The 24487-nt window shown below is 51.9% G+C and overlaps 1 protein-coding gene across 2 annotated transcripts in view; it reads right to left on the bottom strand.

The window, feature by feature from the left end:
- The window catches only part of Zc3h7b (zinc finger CCCH-type containing 7B), a 52736-nt gene that overhangs the window by 7912 nt on the left and 20337 nt on the right, over positions 1–24487 (bottom strand). For both annotated transcript variants that reach the window (XM_057791676.1, XM_057791675.1), the window contains 16 exons: positions 21236–21294; positions 20260–20293; positions 19953–20150; positions 18063–18221; positions 16208–16288; positions 15334–15390; positions 12946–12988; positions 12338–12531; positions 11741–12062; positions 10887–10945; positions 10020–10119; positions 9479–9640; positions 7780–7985; positions 6282–6382; positions 5166–5347; positions 2400–2485 (listed from right to left, as the gene is read on the bottom strand). In XM_057791676.1, the coding sequence (XP_057647659.1) occupies positions 2400–2485; positions 5166–5347; positions 6282–6382; positions 7780–7985; positions 9479–9640; positions 10020–10119; positions 10887–10945; positions 11741–12062; positions 12338–12531; positions 12946–12988; positions 15334–15390; positions 16208–16288; positions 18063–18221; positions 19953–20150; positions 20260–20293; positions 21236–21288 (2037 nt within the window). In that variant the 5' untranslated portion in view covers positions 21289–21294. The remainder of the gene's footprint in view (positions 1–2399; positions 2486–5165; positions 5348–6281; positions 6383–7779; positions 7986–9478; positions 9641–10019; positions 10120–10886; positions 10946–11740; positions 12063–12337; positions 12532–12945; positions 12989–15333; positions 15391–16207; positions 16289–18062; positions 18222–19952; positions 20151–20259; positions 20294–21235; positions 21295–24487) is intronic.

Genomic DNA, 24487 nt, shown 5'->3' with positions numbered 1-24487 from the left:
GTGGTTCTGGAAGGACTGACCACTGGTTAGGAAGAGAGGACGTGGAAGGATGGAGGGGGGTAGGACTCTGTGCTCTCTTTAGAAGACTACCCAAAAGGACCCACCTGAGCCCACCACAATGTCCCTGCTGGATTCTTGGCCAGGAGCAAAAATGAGAGGGAAGCAGGGAAGAGAAAGAAAACTGGGCAGCTGAGTATAGTACTGCATGTCTGTAATCTCCATATTTGAGAGGCTGAGGCAGTTGGGTACTGAGTCCAGGGTCAGCTCAGACTGTAGCAAGATTTATCTCAAAGAAATAAGAATAAGAGACATAAGAGACAGAGGCAGAGAGAGAGAGAGAGAGAGAGAGAGAGAGAGAGAGAGAGAGAGAGAGAGAGATGGGAGGAGAGGAAGCAGAATGGCAGGGTCACAAGGAGAATGAGCAGCTGGGGGAGGGAAGCCTGTGAGCTGGAGGGAGGGGAGGGGAGGAGGGTTAGTCCACTAGCAGGGACTTTGAAATGTGTGATACTGAAGGAGCCTGGAGGTCAGTACATGCTGATAGGTGCCCCTTTGGTCAGAGGTAAGGGAATGGCTCCTATTGGTAGAGTGGGGAACCAGTTTCATAAGTTCTTGAAGGCTGCTGGCTTTTTGTTTGTTTGTTTGTTTTGTTGTTGTTGTTCTGTTTTTTGTTTTTTTTCCAGATAGGGTTTCTTTGTGTAGCCCTGGCTATCCTAGAACTTGCTCAATATTAACCAGGCTGGCCTTGAATTCAGAGATCCACCTGCCTTTGCCTCCCTAGTACTGTGATTAAAGGAGTGCACCACCACTGCCCAGCCGAATGTTGGCTCTTGGGGGGGGGGGTGGCTAGAGAGGGGCAGTGGTGGCGCACGCCTTTAATCCCAGCACTCAGGAGGCAGAGGCAGGTGGATCTCTGTGAGTTTGAGGCCAGCCTGGTCTATAAGTGCTAGTTCCAGGACAGGTTCCAAAACTAGAGAAACCCTGTCTCGAAAAACCACACACACACACAGAAAGAGAGAGAGACAGAGAGAAAATGAGAAATCTAGAAAGGTCTGGCCTAGGAGACAAGTTCAGCCCTCATGACTGAGCCACAGGGCCATCCCTCAACAGGCTGAAGCTGGGGACAGTTCCTGTGAGCCTCACCCCTGCGGCAGCTGGTGGGCTTTACAATGAAGACTCTAAGGGGAACTGGATGGTGGGAGTGATAGAGACGGGAAGAAACCAGGCACACATTCAGTACTATGTCAGGGGCTCACATAGTCAGCCCACAGTGGAGACAGGAGAGAAGCGACAACACAATCCGTGGGCACCACTTGGAGCTTATAGAGACATTCACTTGGACTCAAGGCATCTCCCCAAGGCTTTTCTGAGGGGCAGGATGGCAGGTTAGATAGTCTCATATAGCCCAAGCTAGCCTCAAACTCACTAAGTAGCTGAGGCTGACCTTTAGTACCTAATTCTGCCTCACCTTCCAAGTGCTGGGATGACAGGCACGCCTTACTGATCCAGAACGTTCTTACTAATTGCAGTAGAGAAAAATAACTACATTGGGGAACTGCAATCAAGCCATCACAGTTACCACCACCAATGGGACAGCTAGAGATGACATGCCTCCTGATGTGTAAGCTGAGCCCATGGCTTTGCCTGTGCAGCAGGAGGAAACAGGCACTCCACCACACAGGGAAGGAGTAAAACCAGAAGCTTTGAAAATGTCAGTCAGGAAGACAAAGACCCATGAAGGAACGTTTGAGACTAAAGTGGATGAAAAAGACATGCCAGCGGAACAGTGTGTCACTTAGAATTTAGGGGACAGAATCTGAATAGTAGTGTTCTAGCAATTAATTTTCTGGTGTTACATGGGTACTGAGGTTATATAAAAGTAGCCTCATTACAAAATTTTCTTAAGTTATTATTTTATGTGTATGGGTATTTTGCTTGTATGTGTGTCTGCACCATTTGTGTGTAGTACCTACAGAGGCCAGGAGAGGGCATTAGATTCCCTGGGACTAGAGTTAAGAGATGTGAGCCAATGTGGGTTCTGGGAATCAAATGTGGGTTTCCTGAAAGAGCAGCAAGTTCTCTTACTTACTCCCAGATGGTTCAAAACGGAAACCCCCCAAAAATAGTGTGCACATATGTATATAAATGTATATATGTATGTGAAAATACATACTTGCACACGGGAAACCTCTCTCCCTTCTCTCTCTCTCTCTCTCTCTCTCTCTCTCTCTCTCTCTCTCTCTCTCTCTCTCACACACACACACTCAGATAACAAAGCAAGTAGTGAAATGTGAACTCCAGGGATACAGGAAGAGTGCTACTCTGGATCACGTCACAGTAGAAGGAAATGGACAGCTCCTGTGATGGCCCCCCTTCCGCCCCCGCCACTCCCAGGGCCTTACCAAGCTGCTGCTGGCCTTCCCTGCATGGGCTTCCATCTGTTGCCAGTATTTCTTGGATTCCTGAACAATGTCTTCGTGGGTCATGCCTGTGGAGGGTGGAAGAAAACACGGGCCTTGGCAAAGGATGAGACACAGCACACTTGGGATGCTGGGATGAGGTCCAAACAGGAGTCCCACCCAGCCAGTCCCAGCCACAGAAAACTCAGGATCGCAGGAAAAAAACTCATCTTCTCTGGACCTGTTTGTTCTGTATCATAGGAAGAAAGCTTCCTGACTCCCAAGCCAGCATCCCGTTCGTAGATCCAGCTGCTCGGCTCTTCCCAAAGCCCTTTCTCACTGGGGGCTCAGACAGAATCCTGCTTGGCAGCCCCAAAGCCACTGTCTTTGGGGCTCACCAAAGGACATGGCTCTTCACTGCCAGTCCCAAAGGGCAATGTCCCCAAATGTCCCAGCATGATGGCTCCAAAGTACCAATCCGCTCCTGCCGTCCTGAATCTTGCCCTCCCTGCAGCTCCTTGGCTCCTAGTGCCTTCCTACAATCAGCTATCTAATCATTTTGTGGCTGTGGCTCTGCTGCAATCATTCTGTTCACTGCTTACCCGGGTTACATACCACACTTGACGTTAGATTCTTGCTGGTAACCCCCAAATGCAAATCGACAGCCCACATCTCCCTTTGGACCTACAGCCTGCCACCTCTAGCTGCCCACTCAACATCACTACTTGAGGTCCAAGAGACAGTTTGGAACCCACATCCCACACAGATCCCTGATATTAGCCCCCCAAGCACGCTCCTGTACACCCCTCTTCTCAGAATATGGAAGGCACCATGACTTCAGCACTGACCTTGATATAACTTTCCGTTTGATACTTCACATCTAGTCCGTCAACAAACCTTGCTGGCTCCACCTCAAAGTCTACCCAGAATCTGAGCACTTCTCTCACCTCTGCTATCACCACCTGGTATGAGCTACATCCTCCCTGGGGTCTCCACTGATGTCCTAGTTCCTCCATTCTCCACCAAGCAGCCAGCATGGCCTGGAAACTGCCGATCAGACTCTGGAACTCCATTGCACCTAAAACCCCTCCTGGCATTGCATAGCAGTTTTAGAGTAATGCCACCTGCAGTCATGTGTTATATCAACGATGGGCTTTTGTTCTGAGATGCTGTAAACAGGACGAGGCTGTGCCAGCATCACAGGGCAGGCTTTTAAAAGCAACCGTCTTACTACATTTATTTAGTTTATGTGGTGCAGGCGGGTGTGTGGGCATCAGAGGACAACTTGCAGGGGTTGGTTTTCTTTTACTGTGGGTCTGGGGATTTCACTCAGGTCATACTGAGTGGCATGCACCTTTATCTTGTGAGTCATCTCTTGGATACATAGTCAGCATTTTAATTTGTTTCTTAATACACTCCAACAATAAAGATATAGTATAGCAAATCCAAGAATGAGCAACAGTGCTGTTCATTTACTACAATTCATTGCAGTTCAGCCCCATCATAATATTGTGAGACCACTGTCCTTTGGCCCGCCATTGACTAAAACATCAATGCAGTATGTGACTATATTTCTATTTATGGCCAAGAGACTCTCAGACACTGGGACCCCTGATGACCTTGAGCTTCCACTCTCTTCAAGCCCTTGCTGCTTGGAGCAGTCCCTGCCCTTCCCTAGACAGGCCAGTTCTCACCGCCTTAGGAATGCTTTCCTCCCTCCCTCTCCCATCGCTGCCTCCACAACCAGCGGTGCACAGCTGAAGTCAAAACACCATTGACTCAGCCAGGCACTATAATCTCAGCACTTGAGAGACAGAGGCAGGTGTGATCTCTGTGTTCAAGGCCAGCTTTGAGTTCCAGCACAGCCAGGGTTACACAGAGAAACCTTTTCCCGTTAAAACAAAAAACAAAACAAAACAAAAAGCCAAACTCAAAAAAACCACACTTGACTCTAAGACATAGCATCTATACTGATTGTCATATATACAAATAAATATATGCTCTATCCTGGCACCAAATAATGCTAATAAAATCATAACAGGTGGTAGAGAATATGCATCCTAGGTCAGATGGAACCTAGGATTTAAATTATTTATTTTTATTTGCATTGGTGTTTTGCCTGCGTGTATGTCTGTGTGAAAGTATCAGATCCCTTGAAACTAGAGTTACAGACAGCTATGAGCTGCCACGTGGGTGCTGGGAATTAAACCCAGTTTCTCTGGAAGAACAGCCAGTGCTCTTAACCACTGAGTCATCTCTCCAGTCCCTGAACCTAGGATTTAGTTTACTTGCTCCATGTAAGTCCTCAAAAGTGAGGGTCTTCGTTAGTTCATGGCTGGATACCCTGACAGAGAGGGTGCTCGGAAGAGTAGTTAGATGGACGGGAATATCTGAGAATCCACTGGCTGACTTGCTGGACCAACAGAAGGAGCACAGGGAGAAATGTTATTGGTCATTACCCAGGCAGCAGGTGGAGTTGCTAGAGCAGGTTAGGCTTTAAGGTCTGAGTCTACCAGGCTCTGAGCCTCACTCATTCTTGCTTTCCCATCTATATCTTGGCAAGGTCTAGACAGGGAGAGACCCCACAGCTCCCTGTGAGCAGAATTCTGTCTCTTCTGTGATGTCCAGGGTTCCTAGCTCCTCCAGGAAGCTCTCAGGAGCCTCCTGCTTTTGAACTCACCTTAGGTTCTCTACGTTGGCCATCAGGCCCTGACCTGTTCACTCCCAGCCAATTCCAAGCCTACTTCCCCTGCTCTGCCTGTCCCTCACCTGAGTACTGCTGCAGCAGCCAGACCTTGAGCTCAATGAAACTATGGGCGAAGTGGCAGCTGTCCTCGCGCAGGCAACCATAGCGCACCTCATGGCGGCACACGTCAAACTGGAAGTGCTCTTGGAACTGACGGATCTTGGAGTACTTGAGAGAGGTGGAACGGACGATGTGCACCAGGCACCTGGCGAGCATATGGGACGTGCATGATGCTGACTATGGTCCCCACCACCCTCTGCCCTCCATCTACCTTTCCAGTACCAAGCAAATCTGAGGAGAGAGCCTTCTCAGAGCCTGCTCCTGGGCACCTCCTGCCCTCGTAGCCCATCTCAGAATGTGGATGGCACAGGAGGTAAAGGGATCCTACACTCAAGACTTTAGTCCCAGCTCTGTTATACTTGCGCCCCATCACAGACCTCTGGGGCCAGCTCAGCTTGCAACTGTCTACTGACAGAGGTGTCAGACCCCATCTATTGACAGGTTGGGAGAAGGCAGAGCCCATGAATAGGAGGCACTGCCCCAGAGCTGGTCTTATACCCAGGAGGATGATAATGAGGCACTTCCTCTGGGTGGGGAAACTCAGGGGCCTTCAATGAACCCAACAAGATGGAAACAGCGTTACATCAGGGAAGAGGAAACACAAGGCTGCAGGAGCTACTGCTCCAACCTACAAGCAACCCTGGCCAGGCTGGGCTATAAACCCAGGACTGCATATCTCCAGGGCCTGACTCCACCCTAATGGTGGAGCAGAACAGAGAACCAGAAAGAGCAAAGGCAATGGAGTCCTCCTGACCCAGCTCCTCCCATCCCATTTGACACTGAAACCATGACAACGGAAGGTGCTGGTTGGCCACATTTGTCTGCTGACCAAGCTCTTCCCAAGCCTCAGCTTTCTTTTCTGTACAAGGGGAGCAGGAACCCCTCCCCAAATGGCTGTGGAGACCATTAAATACCCAAGACAACAAGACAATGATTGGACAGTAAGTGCTCAACAAATGTGGTCCCTGTCCTTACGGGTGGACGTGTCACCATTCTGTCCTTTTTGGCCGAGGCCTTTTCTTATCAGTCAAGGAACCGCCCCACCCTTGTCTGGCCCGCGGCCCAGCTGCAGGACTCACTTGTTATTGTAAAAGCTGTGCTTGGCAGCCAGGTTGGAGCACACAGATGGACAGTCCTTGGTGCCTTTGCTGATGATCCGGGGCTTACTGTCGAAGCAGATCTGTCCGGGGAGGGCATGGGCTGGGACCTTCACAAGGCCACTTAGGGAGGGGATGAGTTAGAACTCCACAGTGGCCATCTAGGCAAGGACAACTGGTTTCTGTAAGCCCTGCCCTAGGTAGGGGGAGTGTGGAAGAGAACCCAGGCTCTGCGAACCGAACCTCGGGTCTCCTCATCACACAACTCCAGTGCCTGGGGCAGGAGTTACTCCATGCCCTTGGGCCTCAGTTTTCTCAACTGTAAGCTGTGAATAATTAACCTGCTTTATCCCATTGGTTCACTGTGCAGGCCACAGAATGGTGGAAATGAGTTCAGTAGCTCCTGTCTTATGGCTATAAGCTATGATTCCCAAGCCAACTCTTCCCTAAAGAAAGACAGCACAAGTTTATCTGCTCTAAAAGTCAGCAGATTGGCATGGGCGGGGCCCCATCAAACCCCTCCGCCTAGGCCCTTACTCCTCAGAGATGAAAATGACACTGTCTCCACTTTTAATGAACTACAGAGCCAAGACTAGGAAAAGCTGGTGGTCATGGTGGTGCACACCTTTAATCCCAGTGCTCAGAAGTAGAGACAGGTGGGTCTCTGTGAGTTCAATACTAACTTGGTCTACATAGCAAATTTCAGGACAGCCAGGGCCAAATAGGGAGTCTTTGTTTCAGTATCCCCTCAAAACAAACAAACAAACAAAAAACCCTAACATTTGGAAAGCTCAGTGGAGCTACTAGGATCACAGCTGGCCTGGGAGAAAATGAAGAAATTTGGGAGCTGGGTCACTGACAGGAAGCCAGCCTGGAACACAGGTGGAGGGCAGAGGGAGAAGCGGAAAGGCAGGCCGAGGACACCTTGCTCTAGACAGCTAAGGTAGGCTAAATTCACTATACCCATTTGGGGACGACACTGGACAAGCTTCTAGGTCTACCTGGCCCCAGAAAGCGTGGGGGCTTGTCCTGGGATCTGGGCCTAGGCTCTGGGGCTTGGAGTGCAAGTTGACTCGGCCATATGGCCCTCAGGCTCCACCTCACCTCAAACCCCAGCATCGCCAGTAAATGAGAACAGTATCTGTGTGCTGGAGCTACCCAGGAAGTATGGATAAAGATCTATTTCCTGGCTCATTACGGCATCCCAGGAAGAACAGATAGGGTCATTATTATTTTCTTCCTGGCCTCGGTTTTCATCTTTGTAGAATGAGAAGCCAGACAGGATCTAGGTTCTAATAGGATCCCCAGGCCTAACTTTCCGACAGTCTCTGGCTCTAGTGATTTTAGAGTCACGCCTCACCACGCTCACAGGCTCCAGGGCCAACAGTTCCTACAACGACCAATTGACCAGAGGCACAGCCCAGCCTTCAGCGTGCCTGGGACTACTGGGAACTGGTGAAATGGTTGGGCAGGTGGGTACCTCACAGAGGAAGGTGAAGATGCCCTGGTGCTCCTTGAGGAGCTTGGCAATGGTGAGGCTGCCTCGCTTGACACCCCCTAGAGGGTCGAAGAGCAGGTCACGGTTGAGGGTGCCCTTCCGCTCCTCTGTCCACACGTCAATCTCCTCCTGATGGTAGGCGAAGGTGCAGTTATCCCCATATTTACAATCTTGCTTGTTAATCATGTCTGCAAAGAGACAAGAGGACACATGTTCTGCCAGGTGGGGGAGGCAGTCCACAGCACCTGGGATTCACTGTGGGCAGCAGGACTCGGAGGCACCAAGACAGAGCACTGGAGGGTGCTGACCTCCCAGGAGAATGCTTTCCCCAATACCAGACCCCAGTACCTCTGTGCTTAGCACCTCCACATACCCCCACTGTGTCTGTGCAGGTCAAGCAAGATAAAGTGTGCCAAGGGATTTGTAGAATACGCACATCTCCATAAAGAGGAGGGGTTTTAGGATTATTCGCCAGGAAAGTGACTAACTGCATGACTAGGGTCAGGAACACGGGCCACAGGTCTTGAAGGAGTGGGTTGCATCCTCAGCTGCAGAGGGAGAGGGAAGTGGTACAGGGAATGGCTTCCAAGACCTGGGCCATCAGGCTCGAAGGGCAGAGCATGTACCACGGGTGGGGAATGTGGATGTGGGCATGCACTGGCCTTCATTCCAGCTCCAGCCATGGGCAGGGCTTCAGGGACGGGATGGTCTAGGAGGCCTGTGTGTGCAGCTGCAATGAGCAGGGTGAGAGCACAAGGCCAGAGCCGTGGTGGACTCTCAAAACTTCTGTTTCTTTCCTACAGTTATCCTGATATCTGGTGTTGAGAGCAGAAGGTTTTGTTTGTTTGAGACAGGGTTTCTCTGTAGCTTAGGAGCCTGTCCTGGAATTCGCTCTGTAGGCTGGCCTCGAACTCACGGAGATCCACCTGCCTCTGCCTCCCAAGTACTGGGATTAAAGGCGTGTGCCACCACACACCGGCAGAGAGCAGAAGGGTTTTATGCAGATGTCTGGTGTTGAGGTCAAAAGTGCTGCAATACAGATGTGCTTAATCTCATAGCTGTTCAGAGAAACTGATAAAAAACAAATAAGGTCTATTCATTGCTGACCCAATTTCTAGGAGCTGGAAGTGAGGACAAGGAAAATAGTGTGATCATTAAAAAACCGATAGTTGGGCTGGAGAGATGGCTCAGAGGTTAAGAGCACTGACTGTTCTCCCAGAGGTTCTGAGTTCAAGTCCCAGCAACCACATGGTGGCTCACAACCATCTGTAATGAGATCTGGTGCCCTCTTCTGGCCTGCAGGGACACATGCAGGTAGAATGCTGTATACATAACTAAATAAATCTTTAAAAAAAAAAAAACAAAAACCTGATAGTTGCAAGCCTTTCCTATGTTTTCTATGGACTCTTCCCATCCCTTTGGGAACACTGTGGAGTAAGAACCTGGCTGTCTCTGGGCTGTGGGAATCTCACATGGGATGGTACAGGCTGTCACATGGCTCCACGTCCATAGGACATCCTGAGTGATCTCTGTCTTTGGACAAGGCCGAGAGAGGAGAGGCTGACTCTCAGGTGGGCCCCGGGCTTTATCTGAGCTCCCTCATCTTCTCCTATGGCCATTATGCTGTAGGCCTGGGAGGAGCTAGACCTGGCTGGCACCAGCCCCACTACAGTCCACTCACCTTTGCACAGGTAGTAGGAGCCTACAAAACTGGTTTTGGTGGGCCGGGGCCGGATGCGCTTCCAGATCTGGTCCTCTGAGCTCCGAAGTCGCCCGAGAAGGACGTCCCTTTTGCACTTGTGTTCAAGGCCCTCGCGGTAGGTGTAGTCACCGGCCCTGGGGCCTGTGGACAGGGCACACAGGGATGCAACTCCAGGACAACCCAACGCCCTTATCTGGGTTGCTGTGGCTCCCACTGTGTCTCCCCTGGCATGTTCTTGCTGGGAAGAGAGAGGACTTGGGAAGCCCTCCAAGGAACCCACCGCATGACGGCCCCAACAGGTCTGGGCCTAATACTGAGTCTGCTCTGGATTTGTGAAGGTGGTGCTTGGCGGAGGGCGGGTCCTAATCAGGGCCCACCCCTTCCTTTCCTTCAGGGGAAGGCCCTGTTTTCCTACATGAATCTCCCACTGATAGACAGGTACTTTTGGTCCTGGCTTCCACATTCCTGAGATTCCCAGCATCTCTAGGGCAGAGGGGTGCTGCTCCATATGCAAGATTACCTGTTTTGGGGTAGCATAGCTGACAGGCCTGCTTGAACTCATGGGTGGCAGCCAGAGGGTTCTTGATGAGCAAGGCGGTGTTGGGCATGGAGGGCTCCGGCTATAATGGGAGGATGTTGGCCATCTTGGGCCCTGAGTGGTACCTGGACCACCAGGGCCAGCCAACGCAATGGAAATAGGTATGTTTTTGACCCCCTCCTCCAATCTGTCCTACCCAGTATCAGAACTGAGGCCTAGGACCCTCTATCACATCTTCCCAGGCCTTGTATTTGTGGTACAAGGGGACTCTTGTACCACTAACATCAGAGCCTGCCTCTGAGGCCTCTGGGCTAAGGCAGGACAATGAGTAGAAGCCAGCTTGGCCCCAGAATGCTTCCTTGAATCAAAGGTCAACTTGAAGGCAGAGAAACGCCAGTAGGCTTGTATAAGGGCTCTACCCACGCTGTCCCTGCAGGGTCCCAGAAATCAAGACAGGAAAAGTAGACCCAAGGAAAGCCAGTGATTTTCCTAGGGCCACTCAGCTAGCATCTAAGCCGAAGTTGACATACACGCTGCTCATTCGTGGTTTATTTGAATCCAGAGCAGGCTGAGCCCAGCGATGAGAGACATGATAATACCAGGGCCATGACTTACGGCTGCTCAGCCTCCCCCTCACACAAGAGGGTAAGGATGCCCAATGTGTGCTCTCTGCATAAGGCATGGAGGAAGGGCCAGGAGATCACTTGGGGCTGGTCTATTCTGAGGGTGTCCCTCTTGGAGAATGTAGCATCTCACCAATGCAGAGGGCTCACCTTACCCCCAATCTGGGGCTCATAACCCCAGGATGAGTAAGAAGCCTGATCTGGGATCCCCACTCAAGTTACTCACTGAGGGGGCTGGCTTCTGAGTACTGCTTGGAGGACGGTGGTCCTGTGAGCTGGTCTCTTCTAGGAAAAAAGACACAGGAGTCATGTGCCCTAACACTGAGGACATAAGGGGCCTTTCTGGGATGCCCCGTACATATATTTCTACCTCAGAGAAGCTTCATGGGCCCACCCTCCTACTTTCATGGTCACAGCCCTGGAGCAAAGAGGCTCCAACATGTCCACCCTTGCTTATGCCTTCTGAGGCTTCCTGCTGCCCATGGGAGAAAGTCCAGACTTGTAGCTTGGCTCACAGTGAGACTCACCCACATTTCCCCCAGGACCCCTGCTCTGGCCCTCAGCCATCCGTGATCCTCCACCATACAGACCCTATGCCTCCAAGCCATTAGGTCTCTCCAGAAGGAATCCCTGGCTCCTCTCTACCCCTGCCATCCCATGGGTCCCTCAGTCTTGAGTGCCCTAGACGATCTCTGACCTCCATAAGCCAGCCCTATAGAGGCCTGCTCAATTTCCTATGTTTCTGGCTCCCAGCCCAGAGAAGAGTCAAGGGAGCTCAGAACCTTGCATCAGAATCATGTCCATGGGACCTGAGTCTGGAGGTTCAGGGCTCAGGAGGCCTGGGGAGAGCAGCAGATGGAGTCACTATCACAGCTCTACTGTTTGATCTAGAATGAAGTCACCAGTCTGAGACTCAGGCTCCAACAGTGCTGAGCACAGGAGAGATAAGACAGTTTGGACTGCTCTGGACTGTGATGGGGATGAGGGCATGTGCTTTGGAGGCACAGAGCTGCAGAGCTCTGAGACATGGAAGCACTGTCAAGGGAGTAGAGCGAGAGAGTGTACCCACCAAGGCCTCACCTATGAAGGAGTCAGGCTTGTCCAGGGAGCCTCGGGCTGAGCCAAAGCTGTCAAGGGCATCTAGTTGAGCCTCAGAGTATGGTAACAGATCCAGGGGGTCCAGCGTGGGCCCTGGAGAGTCAAGGGCATCCAGCACAGAAGCAGCCAGCTTCCTGGAGGGGTCCATGACAAGGCCAAAGGAGGCAGGAGGCAGTGGGCTGGACACGGGGATGGAGCCACCCACTACAGGTGGCAGCAGTGGGGTCCCACCAGGAAACACAGGGATCAGCTGAGGCAACTCACTAGGCACACCACTGCCAGGCAGGCCGCCCTGGACCAGAGACTGCAAAGTGGGGACAGAGTCAGGGGTCAGAAGAGAACATGACCATCCAACCTGCGGGGTGAGGCATTCTAGGAACTAGCTATTCCTCCATAGCCTGCCTTAAATGCTCAAGAAGAGGGAGGCCCTGGCTCTCTCCTCAGTCCTCCTGGGGTCTGCTCTGAAGACTCCAGCAAGACCCTTTATCCTCCCAACTGTGATGTGAAGCTGGGGCCTTCCCTTGCCTCTTCGTGAGCGACGGGCTTAGAGGCACAGAACAAGTTAGCAACATGGCTCACCAGAGAGTCCAGGAGCGTGTCCAGCTCCGGACCAAACACATCCGCATCTGAGAAGTCATCGAGGCCCTCAGTGCTGGGGAGTGTCCTGCTGCTGCCGTCCAGGGGGGCCAGTAAGTCCAGAACGTGAGGGAACAGGGGCATTGTGGGAGTGGAGGGGAGTAGGGCCGGGGAGTCCCGTAGGTCCACGTAGCAGTCTGTGGAGGGGGTGGGCTCAGTAGCTGAAAGGGCCCTGTGTGGTGGGGGTGTTGCCTAGTCACTAAGCCAACACCTTCCCTTCTTCCCCAGTTCCCGGGGACCTGCTTTCCCTATTCCCTGCCCCAGGCTCAGAGCTAGTCAAAGAAGGAAGATAGCCTGGAGCTGGCGGGGGTGGGGGGGTCCTCATGGCCCTGACTCCACTCCAGTACCCTCCAGTGTCCCTTCTCTCGGGCTAGCAGTGTCCTCTTTGAGCACTTATTAGCTATAACCTGGAATCCCATGAACAGAGCAAAGAAGCCAGGACTCTGAACTGTGGTACTCAACAGGGGCAGGCAGGGGTGAAGGAAAGGACAAGCTGTCCCCTCCTGTCCTGCATTAGGTGTCCCACTCGACAGAGATGAGACAGTCAGTACCTGTCTCGATGTCATCTATGGATCCCAATCCGTTAGACGTTCCCTGTGGAGAGGAAGGTCAGGTGACAGATGGAGGATGGGATGCCACAGGGCCCACATGACTAAGCCCATGGCCACCCACTGAGGAACGAACGCCTACCACAAAGGCCTGGCTTTTCAGTCAGGGCCTGGGCAGGCTTGGGTTAGGAGAGGTGTAATGGAACTAGCCTAGCAGTTGTACTGGAGGGCGCAGCGGTCCCAGGGAAGGGCTATACCTCTGGGTCACAGTTTCCTTACCTGAAGTCCTAGCCATATCCTCAGACAAGGGTTTTGGGTTATTTTGTTTTTGTTTTTGAGACAGGGTCTCACTGTGTAGCCCTGGCTGTTCTAAAATTCACTATGTAGACAAGGCTATCCTTGAACTCAGAGATCCACCTGCTGGGATTATAGGCTGTGACAAGGGTTTTACCGAGCCCCTCACCTTACAGATGGTTTCTAATTGGAAGACAAAGGCGTACCCCCTCCCAGGCTCAGCCCCCAGCCTCACAGGAAGCTTCCCTCCCTCCAAGGAGAATGTCATCTGAGGTGGAAGCCAATTCCATTGCGTAGATGAAATAGAATTCAGAGGACAAGGAGCGACCTGGCCAGTAATCACAAGAGCCATTCCCTAGGCCCCAGGAACTCTGCAGCTGTATGTGTTGGGGTCACAGTCTGAGAGCATCCTCTGGGCTGGGGAAAGGCTGGAGCTTGCTCTCTGGTTTGGCCAAGTCACGCACCCTATCTGGACTAGTTTCCTTGTTTGTAAAGGACACAGAGCCACACTGTCCGGAACTGTTACGGAGATGGAGCGCAGAGGAGGCCGGCTGCACAAGCAGCTCTCTGTACTCATCACGAGTGTAGCGTGTGCTGTCAGGAGGTCGGCTTTGAGAAGTCAGCTCTCCAGCCTCCCTTTCTGGGCCCCAGTAAACTCCTCTGCCTTGTTTCAGCCACAAGAGATGCAAGTCACTCCTCAACCCTGAACACACCCCCTCTTTTCCCTGATCCCTTCACCATCCAGCAGAACCTTGTGTGCCTAGGATGACCCTGTCTCCTTCCTGCTCTGTGGAGAAGGCCCAGACTCTCAGCATTAGCCCCTCCCTAAGGGCAGCAGCAGAAGTCATCCAGCACCCTGCCTCACCTACTGTTTTAGCCAACACTCTGCCGCTCTTGGGTCAGTGTAGGGCTGTCTAACTAAGGCTTGCCTTGAGCCTGTTTGGTCTGTTGGTTCTCTGGGACCAGGCATTCTCCCAGCCCCACCCCTGAGCCTGTCCTCAGATCACACAGTGAATACGTGCACATCTGTTCCCTGGGGTGTTTGTACACCACAGATAAGTTGCTCAGATCAAGGCTGCCGTGCTGACCGGGGAGCTGCTTTTCCCACAGCGCGTACAGACAGGAGTTGAGGGGAAAACAAAGGAGGCCAGGGAGGAACACCTCTACGGACAGTTGTCATTCGCCCCATCAGCGCTGCCTAGGCCCTGCAGGACAAGAGTGGCCGCCCAGCCCTCCTGTCCTGGCTTTTCTCTCCCTGCCCTTTTGCACAGAGCCCCTACTACTAATAGTCACTTTGCAATAATGGCCTAAGATACCCAAAGGCCCGAGGGAAGGAGAGGAGTAGCCACCTCAGAGATGAGCCCCTGGTGCCCAGTAGAAATGACATGGGAGTCATTTCTCAGGATGCCCTCAGAATCTGACCCCCAACACGTGCTTAAACTCTCCCAAACCCTGAGGAACTATACTAGTGGAGGGAGCCCCTTCCTCTCCTGACTATAGGGCCTCTGCTCAGGCTGCTCTCTTTGGACTGTGAATCCCATTCCCTCTCTACGAGGCTGAACCGCTTCCCAACAAGGAGCCCACACAGCCTTCCTTCAGCTTCTTTCTCAGCTCTGGCGCCTTGTAGACTCTGAGATCTGCTTGTGAGCACAGCCCAGGCCACCCACTTGTAGGCACACAGGTGGAGTGACCAGCTGGTCAGAGAAGTGACTCCCGTGCTGGAGAAGCCCACAGGGCACGCAGCACCAAATCTCCCATGTGACTGTCCTGTAGATCTACGGGACGCCAGGGGCTCAGCCCAGACACCACTTGCTGCTGGCTTCTACCCTCTCAGGTGTTTCTTGTACTGAGGTAGGCCTCGCCTTATCCTCTTCATGGGGAGTTCCACTCTGCTTGGGCTTCTCACAGACCTCAATAACTGTGACCAGTCCTGACCTTTGTGGATGAGGTTCGATGTATTGATAAGGAAATGGGTTGGTGAAAGACACGGTGCTGTTTGGGGCCTTTGTAGTCCACTGCCTGAGCTCTTGGAATGGATGGAGAGAGACAGACTGGTATGAAGTTGGGGAAGCATTTGGGGTCCTGGATCATGCCTACCTGATCTGTCACGCCAGTCGGGGTGCCATTACTAAGCAGAGAAAATGTTTCCAATTCCTGCCAGAGATTGGAGAGAGATGGACAGAGATCAAGAATGTGGAAACAGGCAAAACATCCCACACAGTCAGGACAACACAGAGACCCTGACACTGGCTGTGGGGTCTTCGGTGCCACCCAAGACTCCCTACCTGCAGACTGCTGCTGCCACCTGCTCTGGCTCCCAGGGTCACATTGGGATTTATTTATTTATTTATTTATTTATTTATTTATTTATTTATTTATTTATTTATTTATTTCCAAGTGTGACCTGGACTGAGGATCTAAACATACACATTCCTATGACGTGCCAGGTGCCATCTCGTATTTTCCCATGAGCCTCCTGAGGTGGGCGTAATTATCTGTCTTCTAGATGTGGAAACAGGCAGTAACGTGTGCAAGGTCAGGCCAGAAAAACTTAAGCCATATGTTCTGGGACACGCAGATTCCAGACACACGGCAGGTGACACATGTGGACATGAAGGAGTCCAGCAGACACTAACATTCAGACAGGTACCACGAGGGGAGCATTTGAGAACACAAAACTGAAGGGTGCCAGTGTCAACTTGGGCCATCTCCAGGGTGGTTAAAGTCGTCCAGGGCAGTGGAGGGAGGTGTTTTAACAGCTGGTGTCTAAGGGAAGCTGGGAGCTTTGGCCGTTCTTTCCGCTTCCCCAAGGTCCTGCTACTTTCAGGGCTTTCAGCCAACAGGGAGGAAGGTCACCTGCTGTCATCCCCTCTGTCCTTACCAGGCTCTGGCTACCTCACTCGGGATCCCTACAGTGCCTAGTCCCTCCTTCGCACCCCACTTCTTTATGCCCACCCTAGCTCCCACCTACCTGGGGTCTCTTATACGCCTTCCGCACCCGCAGCCCAAGCTTCTGAGCCAGCTCCTGACCCAGCTGAGTGACATTTTCATCCTGCGGAAGGAAGGACATAGGGTTAGGTGGGTTAGGTAGCCCCAGTGCACACGGCTGTGCTCCTGGACATCTCATGTGGCCCTGGGAGGTGACACTGGCTTTCCAAGTCACTGCTGGGAACAGTGGGGGAGGCAAAGGAATACATTTTCTTTTGTCTTTTTCCATCTTATCTCTAAGACAGGGACTTGCTACCTTTGCTGGGGCTGGCCTTGAACTCCTGGGATTATGGGTACAACCCACTGTGCCAGACTGTGATTTTCATTTTCTAGTAGTGCTAGGAATCGGTCTCTGTGTGGACCTGGCTGTCTGAGCTCTGTTTGTAGACCATGTTGGCCTCCAGCTCACAGAAATCTGCCTGCCTCTGCCTCCTAAATGCTGGGATTAAAGTTTCTTTATTATTAATCTCTTTTTCTTTGTGGAGTTGGGGGAGAAACCCAGAGTCTTGCACATCCTAGGCAAGTGCTCTACTACGGGTTACACCCTCAGCCCTTAACTATTTTTTTTTTTTTTAAAGATTTATTTATTGTATACACAGTGTTCAGCCTCCATGTATGCCCTCAGGCCAGAAGAGGGCACCAGATCTCATTACAGATGGTTGTGAGCCATCATGTGGTTGCTGGGAATTGAACTCAGGACTTCTGGAAGAGCAGTCAGTGCTCTTAACCTCTGAGCCATCTCTCCAGCCCCCAGCCCTTAACTATTTTATTTCTAGAATTCAGCGAGTGACAGTGAGTGCGAGAGCCCCCAAGGGCTCACTCACTCCAGCCTCAGTCTCTCCCCGGGGGAGCCATGCTGCTGGTCTGACTTTTCCCTCCATATCTTTTCTAGAAAGACCGGTAAAGAAGGGGACAGGAGTCCCTGTACAGCCCCTAGGCCAGAGACAAAGTTTCCAGGAAGGACATTTTGTGGATTCTATACTGTAGTTACACCTGATAAACATAAGTGCTAGCCAGGTGGTGATAGCGCACGCTTTTAACCCCAGCGCTTGGGAGGCAGAGGCAGGTGAATCTCTGTGAGGTCGAGGTCAGTCAGCTTGGTCTACGGAGTGAGTTCCAGCACAGCCAGGACTACACAGAGAAACCCATCTCAGGGATGGGGGTGGGGGGGGGAGAAGTGCTTGGGAGTTTGGGAAGGTAACAGACCTGGATCCCAGGACTGTTTCAGTTAGTCACCAAAGGGCAGTGGGCCTTTTATTTAATTAGTTAGTTAGTTATTTAGTTAGTTTGTTTGTTTTTTCGAGACTGTGTTTCTCTGTGTAGCTTTGGTGCCTGTCCTGAAACTCACTCTGTAGACCAGGCTGGCTTCAGACTCACAGAGATCCACCTGCCTCTGCTTCCCGAGTGCTGGGATTAAAGGCGTGTGCCACCACTACCATCCAAGTGGGTCTTGATGTGTGCTTGCGTGGACACTATATAGTAAATACTTATAAAGTGACCAAAGGGCAGAGTGAGGCACATACCAGCTTCAGTGAACAAATGACGAGGGGCAATATACATGTGAGTGTCCAGCAAAGCTCTCTCTTGGTCATTTCTCTTTGTCACTTCCCCACCCAGTGACAGCCCAACACCGACATCTCTTCATCTCGAAAACGAGGACGAGAGCATCAGTTTGGCAGCACAGGGCTGTTGGAGGCTGAGGGATGGTATTTATACTACACTGCAGTTTTACCAATGGCGACACACAATCCCAGCTCATCAACCTCCTACAACTCAGAAGTATGTGGTGGCATGGAGCACTGGAGGGCCAGCACGCACGCTTGGGAGACAGGACTCACGTGGGGAAGGGCGAGGGAGCACCGGCTGCTGCATTCATAGGCCTCTTTGTGGCGCCCCAGCTCATTGAGGGCACGCGCCTTGCGGAACAGTGCCCGGATACTCTCGCTGTCCAAGCCCAGCGCCTTCTCACTGTCCTCCAGCGCCTTCTCATACAGGCCCTACGGGAGACAACCAGGGAGCCCGCTGGTCAGCATCTCTGACCCTAGGCACGGAAAGCAACCTCACTTCCCTGCGGAGGAACTGCAAAGGGGATGGCCTCGGGGACTGGGCTGAAGAGTTTCAGGGCAGAGGTCGGAGAGAGAGGGCAGCGTTGACTCTGATGGTGTAAAGATGACTGATAGACTGATGTAGGTACTAGCAGGACCCTGTGGGTACAGCCTCAGCAGTGAGCCTGCTGGGTGACACAGCTGTTGACCCGTCTGTCCTTGGCTTGGAACGTCTGGACTAAGAATGACAGTAGCCCCTCCTCACAGTGATGCAATCAGGGAGAAAGGTCACTCCTGAAATTCTAACTCAGTTCATCTGGGGTGGGACTATGGCTGAGGATGCTTTCTGATGTTTTGTTGTGGTTATGACTGTGTTTGCGGGTGTCTGTGCCCAGGGGTACACAGGGAGGAGCCAGAGGCCTCCATCTTATTTTTTCAGACAGGATGTTTCATTGGACCTGGTTTCACTGATTGAAGAAACTGGTTAGACCAGTGATTCTCAGAATGTGGATCACGACCCCCAGGTTGAATAATCTTTTTACAGGGGTTGCTTAAGACCATCACAAAACACAGATATTTGCATTATTATTCATAACAGTAGCAAAATTACAGTTATGAAGTAGCAACAAAAATAACTTTATAGGGGCTGAAGAGAGGGCTCAGAGGTTAAGAGCACTGGCTGCCCTTCCAGAGGACCTGGGTTCAATTCCCAGCAACCACATCGTGGCTCACAGCCATCTGTAATGAGATCTGATGCCCTTCTCTGGCATGCAGGCATACATGGAGACAGTGCACTCATACATATAAATAAGTAAATTAATTAGTTAATTAAAAAATAATTTTATATTTGAGGGCTACTACAGCATGAAGAACTGTATTAAAGGGTCACAGCATTAGGAAGGTTGAGAACCACTGGCCTAGACAGCGAGCTCCAACTGATGTTATATATAAGGAGAAGGCAGTGAGGGGGTGAATGTATGTGTGTGTAAATATGTAAGTACATATGTGTCTATATATAGGTACCTGTGTCTGTGTGTGTATATATATATGAGTATATTTCTATGTATATGTGAGCATATGTACATATGTATGTGTTCTGAGAATCAAACATCAAACTCAGGTCCCTTGTGCTTCTAAAGCAACAAGGCAAGTGCTTCACCAACAGACAGAGCTCCCTCAGCAGGCAGCAGGCACCTACATGGTGCACAGATATACATGCAGGCAAAACACCCATACACGTAGAACTAAAATATAAAATCTTTTTTAACCAGGTGGTGGTGGCACACGCCTTACATCCTACCTCTTAGAAGGCAAAAGCAGGTGGATCTCTGAGTTTGAGGCCAGTCTTGTTTACAGAGTGAGTTCCAGGACAGCCAGGGCTACACAGAGATACCATGTCTCAAAAACAAAAACAATTATTAAAAAAAAAAAAAAAAAAAAAACAAAAAAAAAAACAAAAAACATGCTGGAGAGAGATGGCTCAGAGGTTAAGCGTACCGGCTGCTCTTCCAGAGGTCCCAGCAACCTCATGGTGGCTCACAACCATCTAAAATGAGATCTGGTGCCCTCCTCTGTCCTGCAGGCATACATGTATACATATAAATAAAAATAAATAAAAAACAGTCATGGTGGCACACACCTTTAATCTTAAAGGGGCGGGGAGAGGAAAGGAGGCAGGCTCACCATGGTGAAGTAGCAGGCCGCTCTGTTGACATGCAGCTTGCACAGCAGTTCCCGGGGCAGAGCCACCTGGTCAGAGGCAGCGTAGTCAGCCACGTTCAGCCCTTCCATATACTGCACCAGCGCCTGCTTGTAGTCTTCCTCCCGGAACAGGTCGTTGCCCTCGGCAAACAGGTTCTGAACAAGCTTGAGCAGGAAGGCCTAAGCAAGGCAGGTACACGGGACCTCAGCAGGTCTCCATCCAGACTAGCTCAGTTACAACCTTCTGCCCTGAACACGAACAACACCCACCCACCAAGGTGACACTTACCTCATACTCTTCTTGCTTTAGGGGTAGTGTTGACCTGGTAGGAAAAAGAGACGTAGGTCGGTGTGAGCCCATGGGTCCAATGCGGAGCCCCAGGGCTGGCACTGAAGAGGTTGTGCCAGGAACAGGCTTCTCCCACTTAGACTGAGGTCAGCTGTGGCTGAGGTACGAGGTGAGAGGGCTGCACGAGACCCCTCAGTTCTGATGGAAGGACTTGCATTTTCCCCAGGCTCGCCCAGCCAGCAGCTGGGCTCTGCCAGCGAGCTCAGCCCTCTCCTTAGGAAAGCGAGACTCCAGGGGTCTCTAACTCCCAAAGGCAGAGTAGCCCTGGCCAGGTCTAGAAAGCCCCCAGGCCTGGGAAAGGACAAGAGGAGAATAATCGGATTCCGGTCACGGCAGAGACAAGGGTGGCTGATACGGGGACAGAGATGCTGCTAGGAAATTAACGGCTACTCTGCCACCATGACCGCACCGAACCAAATCTGTACCTCAGCCCAAGGGAGAGTCAGAGTCCAGCTCAGGTGCCCTTGGTCTGGGAGGCTTTGCCCGCCCTTCTCCTGACCTAACTCAGATTGTCGACGCCTGAGCCACTGACAGCCATCAACCCATCAGGTCAGACACCAACAAGTCACTCAGGGCCAATAGCTACACTTCCTCGCCTGTGGTTAAAACTCCAAAGCTACAGCTCCGTGTGGAAGAGGCTCTGGAGAGCTTGTGCCTGCCAGGCTGGAGGAAGGGCGGGGCTTGTCTCCTGGTCCCTTACAGAGGGGAAAACTGATGCTCCGTGGGATAGAAGATGCAGAGGGTGAGGGGAGGATGATATACTGGATAAGACCCAGGGACAGGCAGGCCAGGCAGGAATCCATGACCTCTGCCTTGCTGGCCCTGTCCCAGCTCACCCCACCTCTCCACATCCCAGTACACACTGAGCAGGGCTCAGCCAGGAGGAAAAGGAGAGCCGGCCCCACTGCCCACTTACTGGATGAACTGTAGCCCCTTCTCGATGTCCGCCTTCCGTTTCTGCCTCTCCATCAGTGTCTGCAGGGAGAGCACAGTTCATCAACCAGACAGCAGGGGCGGAGTGGACCGGGGGCGGCTGGTGTTCCTACCCTACCTGCCCTCCCACTCATCCCACTGGAGAGGTCTGAAGGGTTTTTTGTTTGCTTTTCATTTTTTCAAGAAAGGGTTTTCCCTGTGTAGCCTTGGCTGTCCTGGAACTCGGTCTGTAGACCAGGCTGGCCTTGAACTTAGAGATTCCCCTGCCTCTGCCTTCTGAGTGGTGGAATTAAAGGCGTGCGCCGCCACCACCTGGCTGAAGGGGTCTTTAGAGTGAGAGTCCATCGGGACTACACAGACCACAGACCATGCTGCTATCTTGCAGACCCAGGACCCACTGGCCTCATTTGTGTGATGAACTTGAAGGGCACAGGTGAGGGAGGGCCCCCTGTCCTTCACCACACGATGGCTTGGGCAAAAGCAGTGACTGGGACCACCTCAAGTTCAAAGGAAAAACCTTGTTTCCCCATTGAATGCAGTCATCTGTGCTCCCAAGGACAAAGGGCACAGGACCGCCAAGGAGAAGGAACACAGAAGTACGAAGGACAGCCAGCGACTGTGTCTGTAAGGGCACCTGGCAGTCAGGGTCCCAGTCATGCAGCTGCGAGAGGCCAGAGCCCATTCACCCTGACACGTGAAGGGAAACTCAGCTGTGGTCCTGAGGTGGCAGGGAGCCAAGGCCACACTTGAACACAGCGTGTGCTTTCTTTCATGTCCACCGGCAGTCCCTTCAGTCCCCTAGTGAGTCCTAGTGATGGCTGCCTAGGAAGAATGATGGTGTGAGCACCTCCTGCCTGGGGCTGGGCCAGGGCATGGAGCTCAGCACAGGAGGGCACTGGGATGCGGGCGTCTATTCCTTCCGTCCTCTCGATGGCACATCTGTAGCTATCGGTCTTCACCAGGCAATGAGGGAATTTGGGGATGTCTCAGCTGATGGGGACATAATTGCCATCCCTGGGAGTCCCAGTGTGTGTGTTTATGGAACACTGACACGCGCCCACTACCAATCTGGTTGGACTCAGACCTGGGTGTGAGCTCAACATTCACACTTACTATGACTCTGGCCCTCAGCGCCCCAAGGGGGTAACAGGGCCGATGACAAATTCTGCCACATTGACTAGCATGAGGGTCTGGAAGGTGACAGGTGCTGAGTCCCTGATACAGATAATAGTCAAACACCATAGGAAAATGTGTCACCACACACGGCCCCTCCCTCTGGCAGGACACTCTACATCATGGTTCTTGGGTCAGATTCCTGGCTGCAATCCAATGCCATGGCAGGAGGCCAGTCATGATAGCTCTGGCTTCTCAAGCAATCTTTATCCTCCATTTCTGTCTGCAGAATGAGCCCCTGAACCCCACTCTGCCCTTTGTCACACAACCCTGCATCCTGCTTTCATGGTTCCCTCAACCCTCCCGGCCTCCGTGCAAAGGCTTTTCTCCTGCACCAGTCTCTCTGGGGTCCCTGAAACAGCCCCACCACCCCTCACTCATCTAGTGTTGGCCAGGAACCTGGGTAGCTTAGGAGGTCAAGGCTTGTTCTGGACTACAACTGAGCAGGGAAGGCAAGGCCATGCCGGTTACCATGCAATGGGGCCCAGTCCCACGCAGGGGAAGCCTCTGTGGATCTGACCACAGGCACCGCATGGCAATGGCATGGTCTCAACTCACGTCTGCTGAGCCCCCAGTGTTTGGACCTTGTTCACCATCTGACCTCTACCCCTCCTCACCCCCTAACCTGTACTGTTCCCAGATACTGGGCAAATCTCATTGTCCCTCAATCTTCTCAAGTATGCCCTGGGGAGGGTTTTTCAAATTCAGACACTTGATCCTGTCTGACCCCCGCCTGTTTCCAGGGCTGTCCCACAGTTTCCCCTTTCTTCGACCAATCAAGATGTCCTACACTGAGCCAGGTGTAGTGCCTCATGCCTGTAATCCCAGCACTCGGAGGCTGAGACAGGAAGATGATGAGTTGGAGGCCAGCCTGACCAACATTCCTGAGTCCATGGCTTCCGGGAAACCCCCAGCAGGCAGAAACACTTCCATGTCAGGCTTAGCCTTGACATCCCAGCAGACACAATTACACAGTGCCAACAGGTAAAGAATCCCCGCTTCAGCGCTAAGAGCAGTCTTCTCTGTTGACTGACTTTGACTTCGATGCCTCTTACTCTTTCCTCTATCCTTGGGAAACAAAAACCTGATACTGGCAGAAGCTGGGAGGATCTCTGTGAGTTCCGAGGTCAGCCTGGTCTACAAGGAGCTAGTTTCAGGACAGGCTCGAAAGCTACAGAGAAACCCTGTCTCGAAAAAGCAAACAAACAAACAAACACCAGATACTGGCAGAAGCAGCACTCAGGCGATCCTAAATTGTAGGGTTGGTTTGCAGCCAGCGCTTCATCAGCAGACCACTGGCAGGTCTGAGTTCCTCTGCTGGGAATGAGAAAGCTGGCATTTCTGTACCCCAAGCCTGCTTCACAGCTTAGTTAGAGGCATGGCCAGACAGCCCCCAAGCGTCACCTGAAGCTAGACTTCTGCGGTGAACAGACTAGGTGACACAAAGGGACAGCTCATGCCCTGGGAAAGGGGGGTTGCACAGCCTTTTACTTTGGTTGCTTGCTTTGGGTTTATTTGTCTGGGTTTTGTTTGTTTGTTTGTTTTTAGGATGAGTCTCACTACGTAGCTCTGGCTTCCATAGACCATCCTGGTCTCCAGCTTTGGGTGATCCTCCTGCCTCTGTTTTCCGAGTGCTGAGATTATAGGTATCTACCACTACAAACAGCTGAATTTGAAGGATAAACAGAAAGAAGTAGGCTTGTCAGTGTCGTGCAGAAGCCTTCTGGGTGACCACCTGCTCTTGGGTTTTCCTCTCATCACGAGCTCCTGGCTGCCTTTCATTCAACCTCGGAGGGTGTGGAGTCATAAGTGACGGATCCGTATTTGAGAGCTAGACACTGAGGCTCAAATGGTTCATAAGATATGCAGCCAGCAAGTGCAGGCCCTTCTGGAGCACCAGATCTCAGGTCAGCAGACCCCTCCTCAAGCATGTCGGAGGCAGAGGCAGGCAGATCTTTAAGTTCAAGGCCAGCCTGGTCTATAAAGCAGGTTCCAGGACAGCCAGAACTATACAGAGAAACCAAAAAACAACCAAATAAAAACAAATTACAAAATTAGAGAC

The sequence above is a fragment of the Chionomys nivalis genome, chromosome 17 (genome assembly GCF_950005125.1).
Source record: "Chionomys nivalis chromosome 17, mChiNiv1.1, whole genome shotgun sequence".
Classification (NCBI taxonomy): Eukaryota; Metazoa; Chordata; class Mammalia; order Rodentia; family Cricetidae; genus Chionomys; species Chionomys nivalis.
This window is presented reverse-complemented; position numbering and strand designations above follow the sequence as displayed.